The 25,061-nt window shown below is 43.4% G+C and overlaps 1 protein-coding gene and 1 pseudogene across 12 annotated transcripts in view; one reads left to right on the forward strand and one right to left on the reverse strand.

Moving 5' to 3' along the window:
- The window catches only part of ARHGAP17 (Rho GTPase activating protein 17), a 90,677-nt gene extending 77,732 nt beyond the window's left edge, over window positions 1-12,945 (reverse strand). For all 12 annotated transcript variants that reach the window (XR_003682993.2, XR_003682989.2, XR_003682990.2 and 9 more), the window contains exon 1: window positions 12,798-12,945. Coding sequence is in view for 4 of the 12 variants with exons in the window: in XM_024123539.3 (XP_023979307.1) it covers window positions 12,798-12,850 (53 nt within the window). In the remaining 8 variants the exon portion in view is untranslated. The remainder of the gene's footprint in view (window positions 1-12,797) is intronic.
- Window positions 12,946-14,134: 1,189 nt separating this feature from the next.
- On the forward strand, window positions 14,135-19,969 carry LOC102979202 (thyroid receptor-interacting protein 11-like; annotated as a pseudogene).
- The last annotated feature ends 5,092 nt before the right edge of the window (window positions 19,970-25,061 follow it).

The following is a 25,061-nucleotide window of genomic DNA, read 5'->3' on the forward strand; positions in this document are numbered from 1 at the left end:
ATGGCTTTTTTACATGAAACTCTTAACCTGTTTGTAATTTATCCTGGCATATAGTGGTGAGGTGAAGTCTCACCTGACTATTTTTCCTAATACTAACCTGTTGTCTCATACTGTTTCCTTACTGTCCTTATCACCTGCCAACTTCCTAAACATACCAGGGCTTGTTCTTGGGCGGACAACACAGCAGGGAGGCTGATTCGGCAAAGGTCAGAGAGAGCTAGTGAACATCCTAGACGGGATCTCAGCTCCTCAGACTGGAGTCCAGCATACCTCTTACTATACCCCAACTGCCCTAAAGCAATGTTAGTTTCCTTAAGCGCTCATCTAAAAGCTTTGAAAATATTAACTAAATTAACAAACTGCCCAACAAGCTGATTTATATTAAGGGAAAGTAATTTGATGTGCTCACCACATCTCATCATTAAGAGAACCAGATTTCTGCTTTTTGTGGGGAAGGCTCTCAGAGAGACCCTGAGTGTATATTTTGGAGACTAGCAGAACAACACACACAGACAGACATGTGAGGGACCCATCTGTACATTAAGACCAGACCAGTTCACAGCCCAGGGAACTGCAGCCCAGCATCTCTCCGATAACCAGTAGGCTTCTTGAGCCGCAGACCATATAGATAGGTTTTCTTTAATCCACGGGCTTGAGGATGTCTGTGAAGTCCATGAAGTTATATGCAAGTATGTGTCTGCGGAGATTTCCTTCTGGGGAGAGGACTGTTAGAATCTCCATCCAAATCTACGGGTAGCAAGGTTTCTATTCCTAAAGACTGCTCTAAGATTCAGAGACTACAATTAAGTCCATCGCCCTGTGACCTGCTGACCACTTGACAAGTCACATATGCTCCATTTAAACTCCTCTCACCATTTCTCAACTTTTTCTTCCAAGTCCTTCCTCAGCCTAAGTGTATGGCAATTGTTTCCTCCATACAGTTGGACCACTACAAGTCCAGCATTCTGCCTTTAAGGTCACCTGCCAATCTTATGACTAAGACACAGAATAAAGGCTCATCAGACATACTAAAAGGTATGCGGCTCAAAAAAGAGAGGGAAAATGCTGGCTGATTTCCACTGGGTACCATTCAGATGAAGACATTTGCATTTTAGCAGGATTTAAGCATTCCTTATCATGTTTCTGGAATGCCCAATAGGGGTGCAATCACATGCTCTTTATACATTATTGCTATAAACAATTATAAGGCTAAACATTATTTTGGAGAGTCTAGCCAATTAAATAAGGAAAGAAAAAGAAATCATTGAAATAAATAATAGCAAAAGAAGCAATAGAAACATAACACAGATAATACTGTATACACAGAAAAGTCAAAGAAGTAACAAAATTATCAGTTGTAGCTAAAGAAGTTGTAAAGTAAACAAGTATATACAAACATCAATATCACCCATGTTTACCAATTACACTAATTAGGCACTATTCTCAACAAGAACAACAGCAGCAAAATATTTAGGAAACACATAAAAGCTTTGTGTCTATAAAGAGATGTGCCACACTCATGCTGTAGAGATACCAATTCTCCCCAGGGTCTAGTTCACAGGTTTACTAGACCATAGTTCCTGGGTTTTAGTTATTTCTGTATCCTCAGGACCTAGCCCATAGCAGGCACCCAATAAATATTACCTGGATAAGTGAGCTCCAAATTAACCAACATCCTAAATGAATTTTTCTAGGAACTAGAAAAGAAGTGACACCAAAATTCATTGTTTGACAGAAACAGGAAAGAATAACTGAAAAAGAAGAGCTGAAGGGAACCAGCTCTACCAGATTTAAAACACATTACAGATCAACAGTTAGTAAAACAGTGTGGTACTGGTGTGCACATACATACACACACTAAAGCCATAAATCAATGGAATAGAAAGGCCAGCTAAAAAAGTAGATATATGAATTATATGTTTAAGAAAAGAGAAGCATTATAAAACAATGGAAAAGTGAAGAATCATGGTGTTACCTCTTTCTGCAAATAACACCTAATCATACACCTTTTTTCTTCACCACAAACATCATGGTGTTAAGTATGTTTTCAAGTCAACCTCCAAGGCCCTTGTCTTAGTTCTGGCTGCCATCACCTCTCTCAGCCTGTGGCCATAGTTTCCTAGCTAGTCTCCTTTCACCTTCTCCTCTTTTCCTTCTTCTGCAATCCTAACTCCACCTGCTGCCAGAGTTGTCTTCCTAAAGCACCCACCTAATTTTTTCAACATTCTGCATGTAAGGGCTCCCCAGTTCCACCGCAGTGGTTCTCAAACCATGATCCCCCCAAACCTGGAACAGAAGCCTTTCTAATGTTGGTCTTCCACAAAGGAGAACAAAAGCCAATCAATACTGCCCGACTCCAAAAAGTTGGTGTTCATGGTCATGGGTGATCATGTATTTGAGTCCTGCCATCTTGGGATTGTTTGGGGATTATTATTAATCCTAGCATGTCCAAAAATGCAAAAGCAGTGAGATTACTGAAAAGGTTATAAGAGGGGACGAACAAGTATAATGACAATTAAAGAAACTAAAAGTTACACTGTTAAATATGATGACTCAATAGACTTTCAATGTACAGCAAAATTGCCTATTGGGGGGAAGATGGCCGTCTTTGCTACACGAGGCAAAGAAAATTGAATATACTGGTTTTAAGGCTTCTTAAAGCTTTGAGGAACCAACTTGCTCCTCCAACTGGATGGAAATGCATCCAGGGGTTTGTGAATTTAAATACCACAGTCATTCCGGACTTGAGAACATGTGGATCTACACACAACTTTTCACTACCTAATAACCTTTCAATATCTAATTTGAAAATAAGAGCTGGATAGAGTTTTTCCACTGCTAAGAGTCAGATATAGTTATCTTTTTCCAATTTATAGACAAAAAAATATGAAGTTAAAGGATAAATTTTCAGGGTTTTAGGTTTCCCCTAAGAATTTTTCTTCCCTCTTGGAATTCTTAATCACCTGTCATCCCTTCCTGCCTGTTATCGAGATTGCTAAAGTGTCACACGTCAGAAGTGCCTTCACTGAGCCCAAAGCATATCTCAGAGCCCCCATGCCTGAGTCCATGCTCCATCTATCCTAGCACTCACTGTAGCTAGTGAAGTAGAAATACTCTCGTGTGTCTCCCCAAGGTACAGCTGGGCATGGGTTTAAGTGGCCACTCTAGCCCATGCATCTGAAAGTATCCAATGACCACGTGAAATCCAAGCTGGCAGATGTGTAAATGTTCACGCTGATAGGTGACAGGTAACTGGTAGTTGCATACAAGAATTTCTGTCAGTTCTGAACATTTATATATTTAAATATTTGTATTCATTTGAGCACCTGTTTACTTAGTCTACAATTTATCATTTAAACTCTTTAGGAGGCATAAATTTGGCTACCCCATGTGGAAGAACACCGAGAAACCATAGAAGAAATGCTAATGAAACATTAAAGGGGAGATCAAATTGACTGCTAGACCAAAAGGTATCTCTGATAAGACACCTAAAAAAGAACCGAGGGAAAGGAGAGGAAGAGAAACATCTTAGGACTAATTAAAAGGAAGTGGCCTATGCAAATAATCAATAAGCCATAATTAATGTGAAATATTAGGACACAGGAAACAAGTCTTACAACCTGGAGGGCTGAGGTGAACTGAATATTGTTTTCATACCATTTGCTACAAATAGGCTCTACCTATTCAAAAGCAGTTTCTTACATAAATCACCGGGTTAGATTTTCAACAGAATCTGCTTTACCTTCTGAAACTTATATCAAATCTGCACCTAGTCATAGACGTGCTCTCTCAAGACTCCATTACTGCTTTCATTAAGTAATGTATCTGAGAATAAGAATATCAACTTGTTTATATCAAAATATATGAATAAATCAAGATATGGTATTAACATTTCATTATTAACACCTGAAATGTTAGAATAGGTACATTTGGCTATATTCAAATTACCTGTTTGTATGTCCATCTTCCCACTCAAGTTCCTAGGAACCGGTTATGTTTTTAACCCCAGACCCTAGCATTTGACAGGTTCTCAATAGACATCGGTTGAGCTGAACTGGTAACTGAACGATGAAATTGACAACTGAACATTAATTCCATGGCAATTAAATAAACAAATGACATACAGAAAACTTGAACATATAAGGAAATACAAATATAGGGACAAGGGTCATTTCAATCTTAGTGGAAAAAATTAAAATAAGTAGCAAATTTTAAAAAGACAATGTCTAGCGCTACTAGGGTGACGGTGAGACACGGCATTCATCATGTCGCGCACGGTGACATGCGTTGCCGAGCAACATCACTTGCTGTGCTGCAAGTGAAATGATAGCGCTATCTTGTTAGAAGGCAATTTGGCAATACGCTATGTAAATATTAATTTCCTACAAATGTAGTGATTCTAAACTCCAGAGAATTCATCAGAAAAAAATAATTTAGAGGGGAACAGCTATGATCATTAAAATAGTGACTGGACATGTCAAAAGAAAGGGGAGACCTAGATGTCCCTCAAAAGGGATAACGACCAGCTTAAGACAGCAAAGCCAGTTGAAAGACAATTGTGAGTCTAAGGGGAAAAAAATGAAAGTTTGAACTAAAGTAATTGGAAGAATGGCCATCGAGAGGCAGAGACCAAGTCAAAAGACACTCAGGAGGCAGAACTGCCAGATCGTGGTGAGAGCCTGGATAATAAAGAACGTGGAAGAGAGATGGGGGGACTGACAGGTGACTAAGTAGGTGTGGTGGCATTCTATGCACCAGAGCAAGTGTCAGCGAACTCTTCTGTAAAAGGAACAGACGGTAAATAGCATAGGCTCTGCGAGCCATACAGTCACTGTTAAAACTACTTAGTTCTGCTGCATCAGCACATAGCTACATTCCAATAAACCTATTTTACAAAGCAGGAGGTAGACAGGATTTGGCCTGCAGGCCAAAGTTTGCCAACGCATAGACCAGGGGATCCAGGGAAAGGAGGCCAATCTGAGGATGAAGTTCCTGAGTTCAGTGTTAGCAGGACATTTAAGTGGAGACGTTCAATCTAGAGATGAAGAGATGCCAGGGCCAGAGGAATAAAACTGAGTCGTCAGCCAGGTGGTGGCAGTTATGGGGCTGAGATCACCCACGGGGAATGGCCTCAGAAGAGAGGACGTGAAGGACACTTCCTTGTCCAAATACAAGGGCAGATGGGCAATGTCTTCGGGTCGCTACAGTCCTGGAACGGTAGAGGCATCATGGCCTAATCTCCATTAACTCCCTTAACTTGAAAAGAGGCTCCTGTTTTAACTTGGGGCTTTCATCCCCTTTCCCAAGATTAATAACGTTAAAGTTTCAGATTCATAGATGAAAAAGAAAACTTCCCACTGGCTGGAAAGTAAGGCAATTCTAAAATAAAATGTCTATCAACTTTTTAATGTTTCATTTTTATTATGAATTTTACACTCAAAACATATATAACATGTGCATTAAGTATGATGAATGATGACAGAACAAATGTTTGGTCTCCAACTTAAGAAGAAGTGAAGAAGTTCATTACCAAAACACCACTGTCCAACTTTCATACCGTAAGAATTAGTCTCTAAACTAGAGATCAAAGCAGGCAGCCCAAGACCAGATAAAGCTTGAAGATACATTTTCTTTGGCCTACACAGTGTTGGTGTTTTTTGTTTTTTTTTTAGTTGCCAACATTAAACATCAAGAAATCAGCATTCTGGAATATCATTAGAAATAAGGAGATGTGACTATACTACACACATTTCACCATGGCAACAACTGGCTGGAGCTGAGAGCAACTCTCCCCTTTAAATGAACATGTACTCACTAATTCACTGCAGTCCTCATCATCCCCTATTGCCTTAAACCTATCTCCTACTTCACTTATTACTTTTAATTGCGTTGGCACTTGAATTTGCGATTCCTGTTTACAAAGTATAATTGTGGTTTCCAACTTTTTGGAATATGGGAGACATTATGTAAAGCAAAAGTTCAGACTCTCTCACCAGGAACATTACAGGTCCATAATCCCTTATCCATCACTTTGAAATCTAAAAAAAAAAAAAAGTTTTTTTGTAACTCGTTTGGCAACATAACTTGACCTAAGCTAACATGAAACTATTTTTAATCTTTAAGGATTCCATTTAGTGTGAAATACATTCATATATTTTGCTATGGAAATAATAACATGTATGATGATTACAGGCTGCTGCCCCAGACCCTACTGGAGATATTACATAACAGCATATGTGCATTATTACTTTTCTTTTTTTAAAATATTTTTTATTTTATTTTATTTATTTACGGCTGCATTGGGTCTTCATTGCTGGGCACGGCTTTCTCTAGTTGCGGTGAGCGGGGGCTACTCTTCATTGTGGTGCATGGGCTTCTCATTGTGGTGGCTTCTCTTGTTGCGGAGCACAGGCTCTAGGCACGCAGGCTTCAGTAGTTGTGGCTCGCGGGCTCTAGAGCGCAGTCTCAGTAGTTGTGGCGCACAGGCTTAGTTGCTCCGCGGCATGTGGGATCTTCCCGGACCAGGGCTCGAACCCGTGTCCCCTGCATTGGCAGGTGGATTCTTAACTGCTGCGCCACCAGGGAAGTACCTACTTTTCTTTAAAATCTGAAAAATTCTGAGTTCTGAAACTCATCTGACCCCAGGGGTTTTGGATAAAGGACCATGGGCCTGTTACACTTTTACTATCTACATTTAAGAAAACACACACACAAAGCAGATAGGAGTGTAATAATATTTTTAAATGGATTTATACTGGATTAATTATAATGGCATCTACCTACATTTGAGAAACAGAAATAGGATGATATATGCAAAACCATCGCAGTCTGATAAGAATGTATAGAGCACATGCTGACTCTAGGACCCTATACCCCAGTGCTGATTCCCGGGGTGGAGGAGGGGGCCCTTCCGTGCACAGACTGGGAATCACTGGCACCAAGGTCATTCCATATTAGAATAACATGCTGCGTTCACGTACTCTATATGATATGTGAAAATGATGCTTATGACCACATCCTTTTAGGGTTTTTTTTTTTTTTTCAGTGAACAATGGGTTTTCACTTACCTATAAACACCCTGTTTGCTATTCTAGGATTTCACAATATGTAAAGTACATAACAAGGCCACAGAAGATCAGATTCAGAAGAAGCTGTAAAGACACCAGACTCCTTTCCACTCCCACTCTATGCAGAGACTGGATGGAATCCACTCAGACTGAAGCACAGCACAGCTACCTCCCCTTTCTCAGAATTACTGTTCAGAGGACAGCAGTGTGAGTAAAATGAGGCAGCAGAGTAGGCAAGGGATGTAGAATGTGATGCTGGCAAAAGTAAGGATACGGTCTGTACTGTCAAACATAGGAAGGGCTGTCTCACGGAAGAGAGACAAGACGGATTCAATGTGGCACAAGAGGACTGCTCTGGGGTGTGCGGGGTAAGGGGTATTTGACTCACCTTGAGAATTAGTGCTGCCCGCCTGGAGAAGAAGGTCATTAGATACCTGTGCCCTTCAGGGAGGGTCGGCAAAGAAGGTAACAGAATAAAACAAGCCAGGTGGGGACTGGACGGCTCATGCCCCACCCAGATGGGACAGCTGCAGCTGAGCTCCTGATATCTGCACTCAGCAGGGATGCCAGGCGTTGCCAGGTCTTCCAAGAGTTTAGAAGCAGCTGCAAATCCAGGTTTGCATGTGAAAACTTCTCATTTTTAAATATGAGCCAATGACTGTAAAAAAATAAATACTGAATAGGCCAAAGAGAACACATCTCTGGCCTGCAAGCAAGCAGTGTGGAGCTTTGGTTTTGATAATTCAGACGTCCAGACACTGGAAGGACTAGAACAGGGTTTCTCAACCTCAGCAGTCTTGGCATTTGGGACCAGATAAGTCTGGATTGTGAGGCTGTCAGGTGCATTGCAGCATATTCAGAAGCCTCCCTGGCCTCTATCTACCCCTCCCCCAATCAAGTCACAACAATCAAAAAATGTCTCCGGACATTGCCAAATGTCCCCTGGGGGGCAAAACCATACCTCAGTAAGAGCCACTGGACTAGACCAACATCCAACTCTCAGCCTTCAGGATTTTACGAAGGCATCACTCACGACTCAAACAACAGGTTTTTCACGTAAGAGTTGCCCACGAGAAGATTTACAGCTGCTTTGGAATTAGAAACCTGGGTTTGAATCCACAGCTCTGTCATTTACTAGCCTGATGACCTCTCTGAGTTCTGGCTTCCTCACCATTAAAACAGGAACAAATAACATTGCCTCTTAGAGCTGCTGCAAGAATGCAGTGAGATAATTTATGCAAAGCACTGAGCCCAGCGGCTTAATAAGCACCAAAAACTTTTAATAAACATTAATCCTTCCCTGGTGAAAAGGCAGCCCAGATTCTGTAGTCGGAAGCACATGGGATCCAGAGTCAGAAGCCCTGGACCCAAGTCATGCCTCGGCTCCTTAGTAGCTGTGCGAACACGGCAAGTCATTTTCCCTCTTTCTAGAATAGAAATGATCGTTGCCAGTAGGTGAGAACCAAGCCAGGTGGTCTGGTACAGCATTAGGCAAACTAAACCAACTAGACAAAAGTTGATGATTAGTACTATCAGATCTTTGAAAGGTTTCTGTAAAGGAAAGAATGAGCTCTTCAACAAATCCAAACAACTGAGAATGCAGTAATATCAGGGTTAAGGTACAGGGAAAAAAAGAAAAATAATAATAGGGATTCTGAACCTCCAGGTCCTTCTAGACAAGCAATTGCCACCTGGTGACCTACACACCAAATCTGGCCACCGATATATTTTGTTTGGCCCCGCATAGTATCATGGTGATTGCTTCCTTTGCATTAAATGCCATCTAACCTTCATTAAAATCCAGATTTCAGGCTCTTCTGGAAAGCTACAAAGGTTGAGTCACTCTGGGCCCATATTCCCACATGCCCCTTTGGTGAGATCATGGGGGGGGGCACACCCCCAACCCTTACCTGGCCTCAGTCACTCATTTATTTTACTAGTCTAGCCCTTCTAGGCATTTGAGTCTGTAACCTTGGCTTATCTAAAGCGAACTATCTGGGAAAGCATTTGAACCTCCAGGGAGTACTTCAATCAAGGCAGAAACCCACACCCCAAGAGACACTCTCTCCCAGAGCCTCACCCAGGTAATAACTCTCCTGGTTAGTCCTTCAGCTTCCTTTTCTCCTGGACACTTCGACCTCATAACTAAACTTTCCTCAAGCTCCTCATCCTGTGTACACCTTCCTCCATGCAGGGTATCACCTCCCCAAAATCACCGCCTGCATCCACTGGATTAGCTGCATCAAGGGTTTCCAAACAACAAAATATCTTTCTTAGCAGGACTACAAAAGACACGACATGATGTTTCTTGTTTCCTGACCAGCACCCCGGTTTCCCTTGGGGAGCCACCGCTCCCCCACTCTCAGTCCCTGTTGTTCAGACAGGGTTTACTCCATACCCATTTCCAGGGAAAAGCATGGGACCCAGTCAGAAGCACTCAGAGTCAATCTTGGGCCTTTGGCAACAGTGACTGGAAGAAAAATATTCTCTGTCCCTCTGGGACCAGAACTGAGGGCAATGGAAGAAGGGGGTGGGGCTGGGGATTCTCCTTGTGGACACAGCTTGTCTAAAGAGTGGAAGCCCTGGATCCAGCCCAACCTGCAGCCATACTCCTTTTGGATTCTTTTGGTCACATGTAAGCCCATAAATTCCCATCTTCGCTAATAGCAGTTTGATTTGGGTTTTCTTACCATCAAAAGAGACCTCATCAATACAAGAGAAATTTGAAAGAAGCGCTCGAAGATGGAAACAAAGCCTTCGCTCAAACTTTCTCCTGTTTTTTGGTTACCTCTCTCCATCCAATAAGAACTGGCACTAGCCATCCTTCTATAAGCACTTAGCTCAGGGTAGATAATTATTTCTTTGCTTGGCTATCTCTTCCACAAATCTACTGAGCTCCTTCAGGGCAGAAACTGTGTCGTATTCACTTTTGACTCTTTAATACCTCACACACTGGCACACAGTTTGGGCCAACAAGTGTCTGTTGAATGGATGAATCAACAAAAGTCAGGGGGACGAAAGGAACCATCCTCATTCTCTCCTTTGGGACACCCATATCAGGAGAACACCTCCTAAGCCTTGACCCTATGGGACACAAACCATCTTCTGAAACAGACTCATCTACCCCTTGTAAACAAATTGCATCATGAGAACTCACTCCTTCCAGCCATTACTAATTCTCCAACATGTCCATCCCATGGAACCTCACTGTGGGGTTACTCACAAGTTCCTCATTTTGCGAAGAGAATACTTCATCACGAGACACCACCTAGAACTCTACAAACTGATAGTACACACTATGGGCAAGCCATTCACACAAATAACCTCATTCATTAGTGCGTGTGTGCTTTCTAGCCTTTGTTTTGACCCAAATACATCCAGAAGCCTGATTCTGGTGCCCACCAACCATCTGCTTCTGCCCAATAACAATTCTAGGCTCTCTCTTACCTCCATTTTTCCTCCCTAGTCCTTTACAATTACTTAAGTGGAAAAAAAAATACAAATATATCTAGGAAATCAATAGCAGTAAAGCAACAGGTTCCCCAGTAAAAACAGTTTTGACTTTAGGTGCATAATTGCCATACCCTTAATAGCTCTGTAATAGCTGCAGCTTCCACTGCATCAAGCAATAAAGATTTTCAAACAGAGTCAAAGGTCAGGACCAGAATTATAGTCCTAGGATGAGTCACACCACTTACTCTATCCAATTCTCGTTTTCCCATACTTGGGCCCACACCACCAGGGCAATCTAGTGAGAACTGGATTTACATTCGTTTAACAATATTTACTGAGTATGTACCATGTTATAGGAACCACAGCAGACCCTGGGAATCAAAGAATGAGCAAAAACTCTTAAAGTGTTTAGTCTAATGGAGAACGCTGGCAAGTAAGAGGTAATTACATTATGGAAAAACAGGTGCTACATGGAATTATGAAAGCACCAAGGAGGGACATCCAATCTATGCTGGAGCATCAGGGAAGGCCTTTTAGAGGCAGAGACCTTTATGAGGAGACCTGAAGAATGAGCAGGAGGTGGCCTAGGGCAGGTGTGATGAAAGAGGCTTCCCAGAGATCCAGGTAGAGGCTAAAACGTAAGAAAGCACAGCCTCCTCTGGAAACAAAGTAGGCAAGTATGGCTGGAATTTAAAAATGTAAAGAGAGTAGCTGCTACAGAGGAAGCAGGGGCCAGAGACACCGTGAACAGCTTCCCTGAAATGCTCTGTAGCTTTTAAAGCCTCAGAAATTTGTTTAAAAAAAAAAAAAAATCACTTGCCTGATACAATGTACAAACAGGCCAAAATGACTATCTGACAAATGCATCTTGACACTCACTAAATACTGATTCCACAATGCATGTTACTGAGAATGCTAAGAGGGGTAGAAAATTCACAGAAATTATCTTGTAATTCATTTACAGATTCTTGGTTGAAACATTAGCCGTCACTAATACTCTGTCTACCTTCCTCTCTCTCAGCATTATTTCTATCATTTTCCCACAAATAACAGAAAAGTAGGCACACCTAGGCTTTAGCCTAGACAGGAATTAACTCTGGAAATAGGATAAATGCACACCAAGCTAACAGGGTGGGGTACCAAAAAAACTGAACAACAAAACTAAGCAGAAAGTTGAGGGAAACGAAACAGTAAAGAGCAAATTTAGAAAACTCAAGAGGAAGTAAAAGTATTTTCATACACACACAAAAAAAGAAGTGTCCCACGTGCTCCAGCCAAACCAAACTCCCCCTTTGACTCAACTGCTGAAAGAAGAAGCAAAAGCTGTGAAAAATTCCCACTTTCATATCTCTTCCCAGAAAAAACAGCAAAATCCGTACCATACAGCTAACTTGCCCTGGAAGACCTTGAAGTATTTGCCCCAGACAACACGGCACATGACAATCACCTCCAGAAGCTCTCAAAGCCACAAACCAGTCCTGTTCCAACAGCCCGGTCATCTACAAACTCTGGTCTATTCTGTCATTTCAGAATCAATGCTTGTCAAGCAGTCAAGGAATCCCAAAGAAACATGGAGCAGGATCTGCTTCCAAATGCAAAGTGAGAAAGACTTTTTTTTTTAAAAATAGTAATTTCCTTTTAAATTGGCACTAGGCGTTTCCAGAATCCTTTTCTCCCAATTCCAACTTTTTAAATGTCAAGCCATCCCGTTCATATTCGCCCCTGGTCTGGAGACAGCACCACCTCTAAATTCCCTCAAAGGGCGTTCTGAAACTCAGTAGGCAGATCCGCTGGGCTTTAATGACCCTTTACTTCTTTACTGCCACCATGCACTTGTAAGTTAGGCTTTGCGGCAGCGGGGCGACCCGGAAAGGCTGAGAATGCCGCCCCCAAGCCCCGCAGCCTCGGACACACCACTGATCGGAGTTTCAGCCGCAGGCGGCGGCCCGGGCCGGCTCGATCTCCGGGGAGGGAAAGACAGGGGACAGGTCCAGTCCCCGGAGGGCGATGCTTCGCGGGCCAGTGGGGACCCCGAGGGGTGGGAGCAGGGAGGCGCGGCCCGCCCCGCCGGTCTCCGGGGGCCAGGCGGCGGCCCAGAGCCGGGCGCCAGGCCGCGGCGTGGCGCCGCCCCCGGCCCCGGGCCCCGCCGGCCTCGGGCGGGGCGGCGGCCGGGCCCGGAGCGGCCGGGCCCGCGGAGGAGCCGGCCCCCATCCGTGACCCCCGGCCCCCGGCCCCCGGCCCGCGCAACCCCCGGGCGGCCCGGCGCGGCGCACTCGCCTGCCCACGGTCTGGTTGGCCAGCTGCTTCATGCGGTTGAACTGCTTCTTCATGGCGACGGCGGCGGCGGCCCGCGAGGCTCAGGCCGGGCGGGACGGGGGACGGCCTGGCGGCTCCTACATCGCTTCGCGGCCGAGGCGGCGGCGGCGGCGGCTCCCCAGGCCCGCGGCCCCGCCCTCGTCGCGTCACTTCCAGCGGCGCCGCCCGCCGGGCCCGCGGGGTCTGGTCGGGCGAGGAGCGCCAGGCCCCGTGCGGCGCGCAGCCAGGCCTCCGCCGCCGGCACGGGGGACGCCCGATTCCCTGACCGCAGGCGGTCCCCGGGCCTCGCGAAGCGCGGCCGCCCAGGGCCCTGCGGTCCACTCGGACCTCGGCGTGCTTTCGCTCAGCGATCGCCCGCTCGAGTGATATTTAACTCACTTCCCAGACTAGATCTCAAACACACGTGGACAAAGCAGACACAAAGAGTGTAGACGGTGCGACACTCCGTCCAAGAACCGCCAAAACTCATCTTCGGGACTAGACACCTGGGCAGGGCTCGCTGAGGGAGGTGGGCCGAGGTGGACCCGAAAAGGAGCTTTGGGACGATGGAGATGTTCAAAGTCTTTATCAGGGCCGTACTTATGTACAGGTGTAGACATTTGTCAAAATGCACCTATCTGTGTACTCTTAAGAGGGATGCGTGTCCCTATGTACATTTTACCTCGATTTTTTTAAGAAAAAAAATGGTTGCGTGAAACTCACAAGCTGCAGGACAGTGTGATGCCACTTACTAAAAAAGTCAAAGGCAATTAAATATATTTTACTCCTATTCGAAAAGTATTACTCTAGTACTGCTTTTCTTTTATGATTAAAATCTACCTTGCATATCATTCCGTATCAAAAAAAAAATCAGAGGCAAGGTGTGTTTTCTATGAACAGGAGCTCAGAGATGGCACCTTCAGAGCGGCTGTGATGGTGGCCATGTCCAGGGGGCCGAGGTGGTGCAGGGCACTGGGAAAATCACTGAAGGAGAGGAGAAGGGCCCAACTCCGGCGCTGGGAAGTCGTGGATGAACAGAGGCCCGAGAGGGGACAGGTCACTGGAGACGGGCCCTTTGTTACGTCCCGGGACAGGTCACTGGAGACGGGCCCTTTGTTACGTCCCAGGCCAGGCCTGGGTGTTGCCAGGCAGGTGTGGCCATTGAGGGGCCCTCGCAGCCCGCATTGCCTAGAAACCCCTCACTGTGCTTTGATTCTTAACCTCGCGCTGGCAGCAGTGCAGTGACACTTGACGGGATTGTCCGACTGCGCTGGACACTTTTTACGGAGTGGACCAGGTCAGTTCTATGACCTGCTTTGATGTCCTCCTAGTTTGATGGCCTTGGCTCCCGCTTAGGCCATTCGCTGGGGCAAGTGGGTGGTCCTGGGGCATCTTTCACAGGCCACATTTCTAGTTTCACAAAAGATGTGCTGAGGAAAGGAGCTGAAAATGTAGAAGTACCTGACTCTACAACAGAGGAGGTTGAAGACTCTTAGTCAGTCTTAAAATCAGAGGCCGAGAGACTTAGAATCTTTGTAGTGATATAGACGAGAAGTATGAAGCCTCAGAGCTTCAACTAAAGCAGCAAACTACAAGTTACAGACATCAGTTACACCAGAAAGACGTAGAAATCAAACTTCTTAAAGCAAGGCAGATAGCGCTAAAGGATCAGTTGCTAAAGGTGCAGTCAGTCACCCAGATAGTAAATCTTGAGGATGGCCTTGTGCCCTCAACTCGTTTACCCTCTTCACTGGGTTATGATATCTATCAGCATGCTTTAGGTTTCCAGAACGATGATATGGACTTTCCTGACCTAATTTCGTCACAACAAGAAATAAATAGATTGTCACAAGAAGTTTTAAGACTTGAGGCTGATGTCAGCCACTGGAGACATTTTCCTCAAACTTCTACAGCATTTCTTTTAGATCTATAGCTTTGAGGTAAGTGAAATCTACAAACTGCAAAATACCATCAGGAATTTGAACAGAATCTAAATAAGGAAATTGATGGCCATCAACTTGAAATAGCAGTGTCGCAGGATGTTCATCAACAGAAACTGGCAGAAATAAGTCGCAGGCATCAAAAACAATTAAAGGACTATGAGGGAATGATTCATGACATACAAAAAGCTATTGAAGTCCTAGCAGCTGAAAAAATGGAGTCCACCAAAAATATCAAAGGACTTGAGATTAGAGTAAAATATCTTTAAAAAAAACTATCTTCTGTAGAAAAGGAAAGCGCTGCTTTAATTAGAGAACAAGACCAGATAAATGAAATGAACGAAAGAACTGAAGAAGGTGAGTTGCAACCTTCTGTTAGGAAGCAGAGTGATGCTGTGACAGAGAAAGAAAAAGTTCTTCCACAGAGTATATCACTGGAAGAAGTGTCCAGATAGCAACAGCCACTGTCTGATGCTGGAAATGAAATAATGAGATTGAGTAGCTTAAAGCAGGGTAAAAATCTCATGGAAGAGAACCTGAAACTTCAAAAATGAGTCCAAGTTTTAGAAAAAGAAAATTCATTATTAAATAAAGAAAAGGAAGAACTTCAATTATCACTTGTCAGATTGAGCAATGAATATGAACTCATTAAAAGAACAGCTACAGGAGACAGGAATTCAGATCCAGAAGTACATCATTTAAGATGTGAGTGGGAAATTAAAGAAGGAAAAGTCAATGAGAGTACTACCTGAAAGAAATTACTGATTCCTGAGTTAGGAGAGTTGCACAGGCAAAAACAAAAAACTACAATGCACGTGGTTTTGATGAAAGATCAGCAAACAGAACAACAAAATGAAGGAGACAGCATCCTCGGTAAAGTAAAACAAGATCTAGCATATGAGAAAAAGAGAGTTCGTTAACTTGAAGATGATAAAAGGAACATTACTAAAGAGTTAGATGGGCAAAAAGAAAAGTTAATTCATTTAAAAATGGAAAAAGGACAGTTAGAAGCAGAATTTTGTCAGGATGAAGAGAGATTGTTGGAAGAAAGGAAGTATGAGCAAGCTATTAAAGAACTGTCAAATACAGATAACCCAGACAGCTGTGCCTTATAGCTGGAACATGAGTATTTAATTAAACTCGGTCAAGAGAAAGACTGTGAAATATCAGAACTCAAAAAGAATATTGAGGGCTTCCCTGGTGGCGCAGTGGTTGAGAATCTGCCTGCCAATGCAGGGGACATGGGTTTGAGCCCTGGTCTGGGAAGATCCCACATGCCGCGGAGCAGCTAGGCCCGTGAGCCACAATTACTGAGCCTGCGCGTCTGGAGCCTGTGCTTTGCAACAAGAGAGGCCGCGATAGTGAGAGGCCCGCGCACCGCGATGAAGAGTGGCCCCCGCTTGCCACAACTAGAGAAAGCCCTTGCACAGAAACGAAGACCCAGCACAGCCATAAATAAATAAATAAATAAAAATTTTTTAAAAAGAATATTGAGCAGATGATTGCTGAGCACAAAGAAACCAAGGAAATTTTGTTTAAATCTAAATCTAGTTTAGAAGGGCAGAAGCAATTGAAACAACTCATAAGAGAAAGAAATTTTTATTCAAAAACTTCAAGGAAGTTCACAGCTTCGGGAGGAGTTAGATCAATATACTCAAGCCTTAAGAAAAATGGAAATTTTACAGCAAACCATAGAGGATAAAGATACAAGTCTTGCATCCATGAAAGAAGAAAATAGTCACCTGAAAGAAGAATTGGAATGACTGAGGGAAGAACACAGTCAAACCGCACCTATGATTGACCCTAAAACTCTAGACACTGTTACAGAACTAGAATCTGAGGTATCTCAACAGAGAACAGTTGAAGATAATCTTGAGATTAAACCTCATCAAAAGATAATTGAAGATCAAAACTCGAGCAAAATGCAACTACTTCAATCTTTACAAGAGCAGAAACAGAAAAATCCCAAATACCAACACAAGCAAATGAATATTAAACACAATCAGCTCTTTTCGGCCAAAGGGGAAGAAATGGAGAATTTGCAAAATGCAATAGAACAAATCAAAACCCAGCCACTGGAAAAATTCCAGCATATGCCAACAGAACATTCTGATACTTTTCAAGTACCAGAAGTTCAGAGTCTTAATATAGAAAATGGAAATGAAAAGCATGACTTATCTAAAGCCAAAACTAAAAGATCAGTACAAGGAATAAAGAACAAAAACTGGAGATTAAACTTCTAATTGAAAAGAATACCCCCGAACCCGGTTCCCCTGCATCGGCAGGCGGACGCGCAACCACTGCGCCACCAGGGAAACCCAAGAATACCCTTATAACTGAACAGATTGATCAGCTGTCCAAAGGTGAGATTGGTAAACTAACTCAGTTTATCCAGCAAAAAGATTTGTGTCTTCACATGAAAGTATTTTCAGCTTCCTCCAGTGACCAAGATAATGGACAGAGTCAACAGCAATTGAGAGCCTATGCTTTGGAAAGAGAACAAATATTAGCTGTTTTAGATGAGAAGACTAGGAAAGCAGCAATCTTTTTTTTTTTTTTTTGGTATGCAGGCCTCCCTCGGCTGTGGCCTCTCCCGCCGCGGAGCGCAGGCTCCGGACGCGCAGGCCCAGCCGCTCTGCAGCATGTGGGATCCTCCCAGACCGGGGCGCGAACCCGGTTCCCCTGCATTGGCAGGCGGACGCGCAACCACTGCGCCACCAGGGAAGCCCCTGAAAACAGCAATCTTAAAAGAGAAAACTTGAGAATGATGGATATAATTGTTGCCAAAGAAGCAGACCTCATGAAACTCAAAGATGCAAATACAAAACTCTCCACCAGGTTTGAAAACAGTGGTCAGGATATGTTTAGAGAAACGATCCAGAATTTATCCCACATCATTCGAGAAAAGGATATTGAAATTGATGCTTTAACTCAGAAGTGTCAGACTTTACTGGCAATACTGCAAACGTCCAGCAATGGTGATGAAGTGAGAGGTGTTAATATGGATCCGTTTGAGGATCTTCTACGGGAACATGATAAATTAAAACAGCAAGTTAAGATAATGGAAGAGTAGAAAGAGCACGTGATGGCCACTGTACAAAATATGCAGCGTGGGTCACCCCATCTTCAGAAAGAGCTTCAACAACTTCAGGCACGGGTTTTAGTTGACAATGATAATAATTCTAAGCTACAGATGAATATAGTATACTGACCTGATCAAACTTATGATGGGAATGAAATCAAACTCAAAAACTTGGAGAAGCAAGTAGCGCAAATTCAGTTTAGCCTAGAGCAGCTTTGCAATACCAAAGATATTCTGTTAGGGATGTTTGACCTTATTTTACTACAGTCCTCCAATGAATCACTTACATCTGAGTCAGCAGCCTCTCTGAAGGCAATGAAACCTGATGGATTGAGTGAATCTTCTAAATTGCTCAAAGAAGAGATAGAAGAGTTCAGAAAATTAACGGAGGAAAAAGATGCAACCATTAGAGCACTCCAGGAAGATAATCAGAGATTGTCTGATTCCACTGCAGACAGTTCAGAACTAGAAAGAAAACGACGGGAACAAATGGATTCAGAAATGAAGCAGCTACAGGAGAAACAAATGACTTGCAAAACTTACTTAAGGAAAAAGAGCTTTTAATCAAAGCAAAAAGTGATGAATTACTTTCTTTAAGTGAAAATTTCACTAATGTAGTGAGTGAAAATGAACTTTTGAGGCAGGGAGTAATCAACCTGAAGGAGAGAGTCATCAACTTTGAACTGGATACGTGTAAACTGAAAGAGGAAAATGAAAAATTAGTAGAAACATCTAGGGAAGAGGAAACAAAATCAAGAGACAAAGATGTGGTTTTCTATGCTGCGGAGAGAGAAAGAATTGGAATATGTTGCAATGAAGGAGAAGGCGCTTGCTTTTGAGCATCTTTTGAAAGGAACAGAACTCGGCAAGACAGGGGAATTAAGTCAGTTTTTAAATGCAGTTACATCAATGCGAGAAAAGACTATTATATTTCAACAGGCCAGAAATGAGACCATGTTGGCATTGAAACAGAAACAAATAGAAAACTGGGCCCTCCAGAGTGAGGTTTAACATTTACACGACAAAGAGCTACACTTAAAGCAGGAGCCAGAGAGATCGCGTACGCACGCAGTAGAATCAGAAGTGTCTCATAACCGCGAAGCTTTAGCTGCAGAAGACAGAGCTGCTAAACTAAGAATGAAAGTCACCGCATTGGAGGAAAAGCTCCTTCTATCTTCCAATGCAAGGGAAAATGCAAATCAGCAAGCCAGTTTGCAGATAGAGTCGTTGAAGGAACAACTGAATGTTGTCACAAAGCCGAGAGATGACATTTTGCTACAGCTTTCTGTTTCCCAAGAACAAGAAAAGTAGTATGCACAAGCGCTAGCTAACATGAGGAGGGTAGTCGCAGAATGGATGGAAATAGTTGCAGATAATCTAGAAGGAAAACTAATATCGGCACAAGGACATCAGGAGAAAGTGAATGCTGCTTTGACTCTGAAGGAAGAGCAAATTAAAGATTTGAAAAAACAAAATGAGGTCCAACAGGAAGTGCTGGATGATGTATAGAAGAAATTGATGAACTTACTAAGTAACACAGAAGGAAAAGTTGACAAGAGCCTCATGAGGAACCTCTTCTTGGGGTATTTTCAAACACCAAAACAACAACGTCATGAAGTGCTACAGATAATGGGCAACATTCTGGTATTAGAAAGGAAGAAATAGATCTGGTTTTTAATGAAGAGCAAGGTGGTGGTACCAGATGGATGACTGGCTGGCTTGGATCAAAAAGTGTCCCCAACACACCTCTGAGACCAAATCAGCAATCGAGGCCGAAGAATTCTTTTTCAGAACTCTTTGTTAAATTTCTAGAAACAGAATCTCATCTCACACTTCCGCCACTAAAACCCTCTGCTCGTGATTCAAAACCTCTGTATTCACCGGGAAAGAAAAAACTAGCTAAAAATGTACCATCAAGTCTTAAAACTACCTCGGGATCCACACCCAAAAAACCAGATGTGAATCAACGTTCTGCAGCTGTCTCTCTGATTAACCCACCCAGACCTGAAACGGATGGATCTGGGCATCTTCTTTTAAATGCTGTTACTGATGTTTTGCCCACATATACACCTTTGCTGCTGTCACCTGGCAAGAGGGCTGGAGTTGTGCTGAAAGACCTTTCAAAGCCATAGATAATTCTTCAGCCAGAGACAACATGGCACTTTTAAGAAACCAAGTCACTGAAAAAGCCATGTATTTTGACTTTGCTTGATAAAAATACGAATACTTTAAAAAAAAGGTGTGTTTTAAGGACTTCAAAGATATTCACCCACCTTCAGACAGTGGTTACTTCTTGGGAGAAAGGGCATGAGTGGGGTTGAAAGCTGGTCAAGGGACGCTTCAAATGGTTTTTGTAATGCTTTCATGTTTTACGAGGAGCAGGCACTTATGCAGATCTTGGGGAATTAAAACACTGACTTGTGTTAATGTTCAAAATGATAGAATACACAAGTGCATACTCTTCATATAAGAAAAAAGGTGAACAGCCCAAAAGTACAAGATGCATAACATTTTTAAGAATGAAAGTTCATGATGAGGATGATTATAATTTTTGTAACTTTCTGCTTGAACAAAAAATAAATAAATAAATAAAAGTTCACTTTTCCTGGCTAAGTCCCACTCCTCTTTTCATTGCCTGGGAAACCACTCCTTTGGTAATCTGTATTCTCTCAGGCCTTTTAGAAATATATGCAGATTTGTGTATATCGGAGCATATTATTCTCTTACTTTCTTTTTTTTTAAAAAAAAATCACTACACCTTGGAGAGCTTTCCAAATGCAAATGGATCCCATCTTATTCTTTTTTTTTTTTTTTTTTTTTTGACTGCATCCGTTCTTAGTTGCAGCATGCGGGGGGATCTTTCGTTGCAGCATGTGAGGCTTCTCTCTAGCTGTGGCACACGGGCTCTAGAGTGTGCAGGCTTAGTTGCCCCGCGGCATGTGGGATCTTAGTTCCCCGACCAGCGATGGAACCCGCATCCCCTGCATTGGAAGGCAGATTCTTAACCACTGGACCACCAGGGAAGTCCCCATCTTATTCTTTTTAAAAGCAGTCATTAGTTTGCAGTGTGGATGTACCCTAATTCTTTTAACTAGCTCCTATTAATCAGCCTTTAAGCAGTTTCTACCTCCCCAAAGATCAAATGGCCATGGCCAACTCTTGCCCATTTCCTTAAGAGCTGCTCCAAATCTTCACCACTTTCCTGAAGCATGATCAGGCCTTATGCCCTCGTGAAGATGTTTGAGGCCAGCAGTCAAGAACTCTCAATTTCCCATACCCCCTTCCTATATTTAACCATCCACCCATTTCCCTCCATCCACCTCTACTCTTTCCCTCTTTTTTAGAGGAAAAGGGATCCAGCTCTGCAGTTTAAGGCTAATTGCTCCATTGTACCCCAAAAACTGTCCACTCAGACTTTTTCAAACACCTCATTCCATTAATTTTCCTTCCTGCTTTATCTTGAGCCTGTCTCTTTCCCTAAGCTTCAGAGCCTGTCCAAGTCTCTCCCAGCAAACAATCCTCCCTTTTCTGCTCCTTCAGCTACCACCGTCTCTCTCTACCTTCCACAGCTAAGCTTCTGAAAAAAAATTCTTCACTCCTTGTCACCATCTCATTTCTCACTGACTTCTTTTTGAAAGCCTCACAAAATCTTGTCTCATTAATGCCCCAGGCATTTTTGAATGCCTTAGAAAGTAGTCTTTTTACTTACTTAAACTCTCTGTAGTGTCTGATAAATGTTATCCCCATCTTTATTCTTTAAAGTCTCTCCACCCTCTTTCTTTTGGGGATGCCACTCTCCTTAGGTTCCCTTCCTAACATCAGACTTTTCTTCCTCTGCTTCCTTTGTGACTTCATCTTCAGGCCACTTCTTGACGCATATGTTCTCTAAGGTACCATTGTCAGCTGACTGAATCTTCTCACTCTCCCTGTGGTCTCAGGGCAAGCTCATCCACTTGACTTTCATCTGATGACTTCTGAATGCCTATGTCTGACCTCCCCCTTCTCCTGACTTGACACTGACTTATCTAATTGTCTGCTGGACGCCTCTATCAGGATATCCATGGGCTTCTCAAAATCGTCATGTCCTAAAGGGAACTCAGTATCTTCCCTCAGAACCCTCTTCCTCCTCCTTTCCTTTTATCATCTCCTAAAACCTCTGTCCATCTTGTCACCCAAGCAATAGGCCTCAGAGTCATGATTGATCTCGCTGTCTCCCCCAATCCATATCCAATCAACTACCAAATAGACCCTAATTCCTTCCCTTCCTGTCTCTTCCATGGACTAGTGGACAGTGGACTCCTCATTCATCTTGCTGATGCCACTTCTGGGCTTTCTTGAATCCATTTTGCACACTGCTGTGAAGGTGACTTTTCTAAGATAAAGATCTGATGTTACTTTTCCACCTTAAATTACTTTAGGGGTCCCTGCCGCCTGGAGCCAAACTTTAACAGAGTAGCCAAGGCCTTGCCTTTGTAGCCTTACTTCCTGCTTGTCACCCACACATAGGCCACCCTCCAGCCACATGTGACTTCTTGCAAACCCGAACAGACTATCACCCAAATACCTTCAAGCCTGTGAGCCTAACCACAGCAGGATAATGCCTTCCAAAAAGTGCAGATCAGAAGTGTTTAATTTGCGTCCTCTTCACCCATTGTTGGGAAGGGCATTCCCACCCTAAAGTTATGCGGAGGGCCCAACACTGAACAGATGAGTCCCACAGCAGTTTATTAGTCATGTATACTCATAGCCTGGGGAAGGAGGACATGGTGACACCTTGCAGGGCCACACAGAGGTTGCACTTGGGAACAGAGTGAACAAACAGGAGTTCTAGTGGGAAGACTTTGGAGGAACAAGAGGGTGGAGAGGTCTCTAGTTCCCCCAGGAGGGTTGTCTGAATAATTTCACAGGCTAGCAGGGAACTGGAGGCCACTACTTGGGGATAAACTGCGCCTTGTCCCTGTGATAAGGACGGTGGTTTGGCTAGGGGACCTTACCTGTGGGAGCAGAAGGGGAGGGGAGATTGAAGTTAGGCTATCTGAAGCCCTCTAATTTTGCCAGACGTCAAGGCAACGCTCAATAGTGAATCTTGATTTCACGGCTTTATACCACAATTGACTCTTTGATAGCTTGACATCAATTATGACAACATTATGTTGTCACTGGTCTCAGGTAGGAGCCTCAGAGACCACCTATCACATACAAGCCACACTTGAAGGCACCTCAGTCTGGGATACAGTCAACTAACAATAGTTTTTGCCTTGTTGGCAGGCATGAGACATTAGGGTGCGAAGAGATGGCAACATCCATTTGAAATAACAGAACATGAGCTAAAGCCCAAACTGGCCAGCAACTGGTACTTACATCCCAGATGGTAACTGCTGCCTTACAAACCAGTTAAGTAGTAAAGGAGCTGGTAGTTAAAGCTGACCAAGTGTCCTCAGCTGAGGTTAGACCATCCTGTTTGTGATGCCAATTGTCTTACCTCTTCTTCAACCCATCAGTGAGAGAGAGATTCCCTCCCTAGACTAATGGGGTTGGCTGAACACACGACACTCTACATCGAAAGATGGGATGAACAGCAGTTTACAAGTCACATTTACTCACAGCTCAAGAGAGGACACCACTCACCATGCAGGGCCACGTGGGGGATTACACTTGGAACAGAGTGAACAAGTAGGGGCTTGGGGGGCAGACTTTGTAGTAACAAGAGGGTGGGGACAAGCCCTGGTTCCCACAGGAGGGTGTGATGGGCTCGTTTGGATAATTCAGTGGGCTGATAGGGAACTGAAGCCTGCTACTCGGGAATAAACAGGCACTGTGTCTGGTTCCTATGATAAGAAGGATCATATAGCTAGGGGACCTTACATGTGGGAGAAGAGGTAGTGGGGAACTGCAGTTAGACCATTTGAGGCCCTCTCAATTTTACTAGATGTTAAGACAGGTCTCAATATTGAATTTTAATTTCAGACCTCATGCCACAAGAAGTTATTAAAAAGTATTTCTTCCTTGAACTAATAATTGCGTTCAATAATGTCACAGGATACAAAATAAAGACAACAATCAATTGTATTTCTAGATACTAGCAATGAACATGTGGACACCAAAAATTAAAACACATTTACAGTCACTAATAAAAATAAAATAATTAAGTGTAAATGTAACAAAACATGTCCAGGACTTGTATACTGAAAACTCTACAACAGTGGTAAAAGAAATCAAAGATCTAAACAAATGCAGAGATATACCACGTTCATGAATTGGAAGACAAAGCATAGTAAACATGTTAATTCTCCCAAAATTGATAGATGTAATGCAATTCCTATCAAAACCCAGTAAGCCTTTTTTTTGTAGATATAGGCAAGTTTATTCTAAAATTTTATGGAAAGATAAGGGAACTAAAATAGCTAAAACAATTTTGAAAAAAAAAATAAAATGGGAGCAGTCAGTCCTCTCCATTTCAAAACTTATTATATAGCTGTAGTAACCAAAACTGTGTAGTATTTGTAGAGGGATAGACACATAGATCAATGAACAGGGAATCCAGAAATAGTCCCACAAAAATATGCTCAACTGATTGTTTTTTTATAAATTTATTTATTTAATTTATTTATTATTTTTGGCTGTGTTGTGTCTCCGTTGCTGCATGCGGGCTTTCTCCAGTTGCAGCAAGCAGGGGCTACTCTCTGCTGCAGTGTGCGGGCCTCCCACTGTGGTGGCCTCTCCTGCTGCGGAGCATGGGCTCCAGGCATGCGGGCCTCTATAGCTGTGGTGCACGGGCTTCAGTAGTTGTGGCGCACGGGCTCCAGAGCACAGGCTCAGCAGTTGTGGTGCACGGGCCCAGTTGCTCCACGGCACGTGGGATCCTCCCGGACCGGGGCTCGAACCCATGTCCTCTGCATTGGCAGGCAGATTCTTAACAACTGTGCCACCAGGGAAGCCTGCTCAACTGATTTTTGACAATTGTGCAAAAGCAGTTCAAAGCAGGAAAGACAGCCTTTTTAACAGGCCATAGCTGTCTATGGAAAGCTTGTGAGGAAATCGCAGGCCAAAAACTTGGAAAACTGGACCAGCCAAGAAGGAAGACAATGATTTGATTGAGGTTCTACCAGGTAGTGATGGGTGGGGAGGGATAATGTGCACGTAGCTCAGGATGAAAGCTGCAGGTGTTTATTTCATCTTTCTGAATTCAGCCTCTTCTGATTGATCCATCACAGGCTCTGGTGA

The sequence above is a fragment of the Physeter macrocephalus genome, chromosome 14 (genome assembly GCF_002837175.3).
Source record: "Physeter macrocephalus isolate SW-GA chromosome 14, ASM283717v5, whole genome shotgun sequence".
NCBI classification, from domain to species: domain Eukaryota; kingdom Metazoa; phylum Chordata; class Mammalia; order Artiodactyla; family Physeteridae; genus Physeter; species Physeter macrocephalus.